The sequence below is a fragment of the Macrotis lagotis genome, chromosome X, assembly GCF_037893015.1.
Source record: "Macrotis lagotis isolate mMagLag1 chromosome X, bilby.v1.9.chrom.fasta, whole genome shotgun sequence".
Lineage (NCBI taxonomy): Eukaryota > Metazoa > Chordata > Mammalia > Peramelemorphia > Peramelidae > Macrotis > Macrotis lagotis.
In genome coordinates, this window is record NC_133666.1 from 657,667,259 (window position 1) to 657,675,112 (window position 7,854).

General features: G+C 38.0%; 1 protein-coding gene across 1 annotated transcript in view; it reads left to right on the plus strand.

Moving 5' to 3' along the window:
- Positions 1 to 7,389, plus strand: part of GALNT9 (polypeptide N-acetylgalactosaminyltransferase 9) — a 303,470-nt gene extending 296,081 nt beyond the window's left edge. The window contains exons 10-11 of the mRNA XM_074200460.1: positions 6,048 to 6,215; positions 7,243 to 7,389. Of these exons, the coding sequence (XP_074056561.1) occupies positions 6,048 to 6,215; positions 7,243 to 7,389 (315 nt within the window). The remainder of the gene's footprint in view (positions 1 to 6,047; positions 6,216 to 7,242) is intronic.
- The last annotated feature ends 465 nt before the right edge of the window (positions 7,390 to 7,854 follow it).

Sequence of the window (7,854 nt, forward strand, 5' to 3'; positions counted from 1 at the left end):
CATTCAGCCAATTCAGTCAAAAGCTCTGAGCCAGGGAAAGCATGGTTAATTTTTAAGCACACAGTAAAATTAATGACTGCCGTTTGGAAGCCTTTAATTAAAGCCGATAGCACTTACCAAGATACTGGGCAAGTCTGAACCTGCCTAACCATACACACACACACACACACACACACACACACACACACACACACACACACAAATTAGATTGGAGGCTAAATCACTTATGCCTGGATCTGAGCGGGAGGGGATGCTGTTGAATTAATCTCCTGTTCCTCACCTCATAAACTACCTATGTTTATTATTAATAATAATATTATTATTATTTAGATACCTGGGTGTATATGTCACACTGATTGATTTTGCAATAACCTGCTCTTATAAAAAGTGAATATTGCCGTGGCTTTCCATAACCTCTAGCAGAGTTATTAAGGCCAAGACATGATGCCAGATAACATCTTGTCCCCTAGAGGCCTGGTCTGACTCACATACTGATGGGGCTCCATGTTTTCCTAGTGAAAAGTGCTGGGACATTCAAAGGAAGCCAACAAAACATACTCCTCTTTTCCTATGAACACAGTTTATTGACTGACTGACCAACTAACTAATCTGTTACTCCACCTAGCTCCCAAACTCTCAGAAGTCAACTAGTTTCTTTACCTATTTACAAAGGGGAACTGCAGCTTGTGGATGTTAAGTCACTCAGGTGCTAAACAGAAAAAGTCATATTTGAACTAGGGTCTTAGGATGCCAGAACCAGTAATCTTCTCATTGACCACACCGGGTGCTCAATGCAAAGCATTAAAATATAAAAAAAAGAGAGAATTCACTAACTGTCCAAGCATTGCAAACTGGCAAAAAAAATTGACCTTAAAATACCTAAGAGGATCACAATGTTAGAGCTGGAAGGGACCTCAGAGATGATTTAGTCTAATCTTATTTTAGAAATGAGTCCAAGGAGTGACTAGCTCAAAGTCATTCAGATTGTAAGTAGAAAAACCACAATTGGACTCAGGTCTTCTGAATCCCAATCCATTGCTCTTTCTACCATATTACCCTACCGTCATTCTTTTTATTCAATAATTATTGACCTTTGATTTAATTTAAATGGCAAGATCTCTTAACTACCCTCAGTCATCCTCATCTGGAAGATGGAAATAATAATAATAACACAAACCACATGAAGTTGTCAAAACCAAATAAAATTATATATGTAAAAATTATATAATTAATATAATATAATATAATATAATATATTAGCTATCAGGTTTTTTTTTAAAGGGGACATAATGAATACATAATTGAAGGTAGGAAACTGGGAAGACCTGAGTTCAATTCCTGCCTCTGATATGAACTAGTTTTATGACCCTGGACAAGTCATTTCAACTCTCAATATTTTAGGAAACACATTAAGAATATTAAATGGGGGGGGCGACTGGGTGGCACAGGGGATGGAGCACCAGCCTTGGAGTTGGTAGGACCTGAATTCAGATCCAGCCTCAGACTCTTAATAATTACCTAGCTGTATGACCTTGGGCAGGTCACTTAACCCCACTGCCTTACCAAAGAAAAAAAATTTTTTTTAGGTTTTTGCAAGGCAAATGGGGTTAAGTGGCTTGCCCAAGGCCACACAGCTAGGTAATTATTAAGTCTGAGACCGGATTTGAACTCAGATACTCCTGACTCCAGGACTGGTGCTCTATCCACTGCACCACCTAGCCACCCCTAAGAAAAAAAATTTTTTTTAGGTTTTTGCAAGGCAAATGGGGTTAAGTAGCTTGCCCAAGGCCACACAGTTAGGTAATTATTAAGTGTCTGAGACAGGATTTGAACCCAGATACTCCTGACTCCAAGGCCAGTGCTTTATCCACTACGCCACCTAGCTGCCCAAGAAAAAATTTTTTAAAGAATATTAAATACTTTTTTTTCTACACTCCATGGCACTTTCACAAAAATTGACTTTTGTATTAGGGCATAAGAACCTAATGATCAATTGCAGAAAAGCAGAAATAGTGAACACATCTTTCTCAGATCATAATGCAATAAAAATCATATGCAATATTGGATCAGGGAGATATAGACCCAAAATTAATTGGAAAATGAATAACCATATTTTAAAAAATGAATGAATCAAACAACAAATTATAGAAAGAATTAATTATTTCATCTAGATAACGATAAAAATGAAACAACATACCAAAACCTATGGTATTCACTCAAAGCAGCTGTCAGGGGATATAGTATGTCTCTAAATACTTACATGAATAAATTAGAGAAAGAGGAAATCAATGAACTAAATGTGCAACTAAAAAATTAGAGGAAGAACAAATTAAAAACCCCCAATTGAATATTAAATTAGAAATTCTAAAAATTAAAGGAGAAATTAACAAAATCGAAAGCAAAAAAACCCATTGAATTAACAAATAAAACCAAGACTTGGTTTTATGACAAAATCAATAAAATTGATAAACCTCTGGTCAATTTGATTGAAAAAGAAGAAAGAAGAAAACCAAATTGCTAGTATCACAAATGAAAAAGGTGAACTCACCACCAATGAGGAAGAAATTAAAGTAATAACTTGGAATTATTTTGCCCAACTCTATGCCAAAAAATTTGACAATTTGAAATGGATGAATATTTACAAAAATATGTTTCCCAGGTTAAATGAGGAGGACATTAAATACATAAACAAACCTATCTCAGAAAAAAGAAATTCAACAAGCCATCATTGAACTCCCTAAGAAAAAAAATCTCTAAGTCCTGATGGATTCACAAGTGAATTCTATCAAACATTTAAGGAACAATTGGTTACAATTCTATATAAACTCTTTGGAAAAGCAGGTAAAGATGGAACTCTGCCTAACTCTTTCTATAACACCAATATGGTGCTGATACCTAAACCAGGAAGAGTTAAAACAGAGAAAGAAAATTATAGACCTATCTCCCTGATGAATATAGATGCAAAAATCTTAAATAAAATCTTAGCAAAACAATTACAACAAGTTATCGCTAAGATAATAAGTTATGACCAAGTAGGATTTATCCCAGGAATGCAGGGTTGGTTCAATATTAGGAAAACTGTTAGTATAATTAATTATATCAATAACAAACCTATCAGAAATCATATGATTAGATCAGTAGATGCTGAAAAAGTTTTTGACAAAATACAGCACCCATTCCTACTAAAAACAATAGAGAGTGTAGGAATAAATGGATTGTTCCTCAGAATAATAAGCAGTATCTATCTGAAACCATCAACAAGCATTTTATTCAATGGGGATAGGCTAGAGGCATTCCCAATAAGAGCAGGGGTGAAACAAGGGTGCCCATTATCACCACTATTTTTCAATATTGTATTAGAAATGTCAGCTTCAGCAGTAAGAGAAGAAAAAAAAATTGAAGGAAGAGGCAAAAACTCTCACTCTTTGCAGATGACATGATGGTATACCTAGAGAATCCCAAAAAATCATCTAAAAACTACTGGAAACAAATAGCAACTTTAGCAAAGTTGTAGGAAATAAACCCTCATAAATCCTCAACTTTTCTATATATGATTAGCAAGATACAGCAGGAAAAGCTAGAAAGAGAAATCCCATTCAAAGTAACTGCTGAAAATATAAAATACTTGGGAATCTATTTGTTAAAGCAGGCTAAGAAACTTTTTTTTAAAACAATTACAAAACACTTCTCACACAAATAAAATCAGATTAAATAACTGGGCAAACATCAACTGCTCATGGATAGGTCGAGCTAATATAATAAAAAGGACAATTCTACCAAAACTAAACTACCTATTTAGTGCTCTGCCAATCAAAATTCCAAAAAATTACTTTAATGAGCTAGAAAAGGTTGTAAATAAATTCATATGGAGAAATAAAAAGTCGAGAATTTCAAGGGATACAATGAAAAAAAAAGTGCAAAAGAAGGTGGCTTAGCCCAACCTGATCTAAAATTATATTATAAAGCATCAGTCATCAAAATTGCCTGGTATTGGCTAAGAAATAGAGTGGTGGACCAGTGGAATAGACTAGGTGTAAAAGCACGAGATGATTATAGTAATCTGCTGTTTGATAAACCCAAAGAGTACAGCTATTGGGAGAAAAACTCTCTCTTCAATAAAAGCTCCTAGGAAAATTGGAAGTTAGTATGGAAGAAACTTCTCTTAGACCAACACCTCACACCCTTTACCAAGATAAGACCCAAATGGATACAGGATTTAGAATAAAAAACAAGATTATAAGCAAACTAGAAGATCAAGAAGTAGTTTACCTGTCAGATCTACAGAAAGGGAAGCAGTTTATGACCAAGAAAGAGAGATGGAGAACATCACTAAAAACAAACTAAATGATTTTAATTACATTAAATTAGAAAGCTCTTGCACAGACAAAACCACTGTAACCAAAAGAAATGTAGTAAACTGGGAAACAATCTTTACAACTAGTATTTTTGACAAGGGACTCATTTCTAAAATATACAGAGAACTGAGTCAATTTTTTTAAAAAAACAAGTCATTCCCCAATTGACAAATGATCAAAGGATATGCAAAGGCAATTTACAGATGAAGAAATCAAAGTGATCCATAGTCATATGAAAAATTGCTCTAAATCATTACTTATAAGAGAAATGCAAATTAAAGTATCTCTGAGGTACCACCTCACACCTCTCGGAGTGGCCAATATGACCAGAAAGGACAATGATCAATGTTGGAAGGGATGTGGGAATGCATTGTTGGTGGAGCTGCAAACTCATCCAACCTTTCTGGAGAGCAATTTGGAATTATACCCAAAGGGCATCAAAAAATGTGCATACTCTTTGATCCAGCAATACCACTACTGGACATATACCCTGAAAAGATGATGAAAAAGCGTAAAAACATCACTTGTACAAAAATATTCATAGCAGCCCTGTTTGTGGTGGCAAAGAACTGGAAATCAAATAAATGTCCTTCAGTTGAGGAATGGTTTAGCAAACTGTGGTAGATGTATGTCATCGAACACTATTGTTCTATTAGAAATCAGGAAGGATGGGAATTCAGGGAAGCCTGGAGGGATTTACATGAACTGGTGCTGAGAAAGATGAGCAGAACCAGAAAAACACTGTACATCCTAACAGCAACATGGGGGTGATGATCAACCTTGATGGACTCACTCATTCCATCAGTGCAATAATCAGGGACAATTTGGGGCTGTCTGCAATAGAGAATACCATCAGTATCCAGAGAAAGAATTGTGGAGTTTGAACAAAGACTAAGGACTATTACCTTTAATTTGAAAAAAATTGATATCTTATTGTGTAATCTTGCTATCTTTTATACTTTATTTTTCTTCCTTAAGGATATGATTTCTCTCATCACATTCAATTTGGATCAATGTATACCATGGGAACAATGTAAAGACTAGCAAATTGTCTTCTGTGGGGGGTGGGGGAGGGAAGTAAGATTAGGGGAAAATTGTAAAACTCAAAATAAATGAAATCTTTAAAATGAAAAAAAGAATATTAAATGGGTGACAATGGATAGAGTACTATATCTGGGAAAAGGAAGAGCTGAGTTCAAATCTATCCTCAAACACTTAGTTGTGTGCCAAGTCACTTAACCTCTATTTGCAACGGCTTCCAATAGGATGGGCATAATAGCACCTACTAACAGGATTGTTGTGAGGATCAACTGAGATAATAGTTATAAAGTTATAAAGTATTCAACCTGGAACATTTAAATGTAAGTACTGCTGCTGCTGCTGAAGATGAAATTAGAGAGATGCCAGCTTGCACTGATAGAGGGATTTCCCTCACCTACTAATCATAGGTCTTATTCATAGACAGATTAGACTAGATGATCTATGAGTTCCCTTTTAACTCTGAGATGCTCTAATTCTGAAGTGATCAAGTAATATTTGGCATCCACTGAAAGAAAAGGAAAATGGTCCTGCCTCCCTGGGGTGGACTTTTCACAATGGGTGGATTTAATCTCTCTCTCTCTCTCTCTCTCTCTCTCTCTCTCTCTCTCTCTCTCTCTCTCTCTCTCTCTCTCTCATTCTTCCCTCCCCAAGCTGGTACGCTACAGTGCTGAGGGTCTGCTCCAGCTGGGACCCCTTGGTTCCACTGCATTCCTGCCAGATTCCAAGTGTCTCATCGATGATGGGAAAGGTCGGACACCCACCCTGAAGAAATGTGAGGATGTGTCCCGTCCTGCCCAGAGGCTCTGGGACTTCACTCAGGTGAGAGTTGAGATGGTGGAGGTCGGGGGGAGAGCACTAGGAGCTCCCCCAATCCAGCACTTTTTCCACTGTGGCATGCCCCCTCATAATAACATCATGAAATCCTACAATTTGAAAATTGGAAGGGACTCATTGGTCATCTAACCTAACCCATGCACAAAAGGACACCCTCCCCCAGTAATATACCTGATGAGTGTTTACCCAACTTCTTTTGAAGACAGTTAAGGAGAGAAGACCCACACATCTTTGGGAAGTGCATAGCTCCCATAGAGAGGACATTGTTCCTTTTTTTTAAGGTTTTTGCAAGGCAAATGGGGTTAAGTGGCTTGCCCAAGGCCATACAGCTAGCTAATTATTAAGTGTTTGAGTCAGGTATTCCTGACTCCAGAGCTGATGCTCTATCCACTGTGCTACCTAGCCACCCGAGGACATTGTTCCTGACTTCAAGTCTCTTTGCTCCTGGTTCTGACATCTGGACCAATTGGAACAAGTCTATTTCCTATATTCTGAGCTTTCCATGTTCCCAAGCTGATATGGTTGAGGTCAACATGAATCCAAGATAGCTGGTCTAAGAGGGTGTAATTGAGCATAAATAATAGCATTAGAGTTAAGGTGGGAGACTCCCTTCCCCCCCCCCAAGGTCTCTTCATAGTTTCCAGATGTGGAAATAGTTACCTACACTCTTCATATCAAACACAGGAAGGAAAGAACCATGTTGGAGATTCTCAAGAAAGTGGTTTATCTGCGGGGAGAGGACCATGGAATTTTGTTGGTAAAGTTAGTTCATAATAGAGTTAGTGAGAATCTCTGAGGTGGAAGGAATCCTAAGTATGGGACTATGAACATAGTATCCTAAAGAGAGTGAGAAGCAGGGGAGTAATAGCATAAATCATCCATTTATACTTGCCTTTATTCCCAAGAAGCTGAGACCACCACCACAATGTGTATATACCTCCTTCAGGAAGGGAATCACCTGAGGTCCTCCTCATTAACCTCATTTCCTTTCTATCTCCTCTCCTCACCCCAGAATGGCCCCATCGTGAGCAGAGACACAGGACGGTGTCTGGAAGTAGAGATGTCCAAGGAGGCAAACTTTGGACTTCGATTGGTAGTGCAAAGGTGCTCCGGACAAAAATGGATGATTAGAAACTGGATCAAACATGGGCGACACTGATGAGGACCCTTTTCACGCTCCTCATGAGAGGATAACCTCCTCACTTTTTTTCTTCCCAGATCTGGTAGTGAGAAAAACTATGGGAAGGAGACAAGGGTGACTTACTAAGGATTGGATCACCAAGCCTGGGGTCCCCACTGATCCTGTACTCTCCTTCCATGGACACCAAGAAGGAAGAGGCTGTCTCATTCACTCTCTCTGGCCCAAGACCAACCATTGGGCTTCCCATCAGCCATGTTCCTGTAGAGTGACGGAAACCCCTCTTGCCCCTATATGGAGTCCAAAGGGAACCAAACCAAGAGACCCCTCTTTGGACAGATGATTCCTCAGCTTTAAATTACTGGATTGGTGCACAACTCCTCTGATAAAGAATCATGTGCCTTTTCTACTCTATTTCCAATTTGAGCCACCTTGGACAGCACCCAGCACTGGGAGGCAGCCACCTCTTCAGCATGTATGGACTTC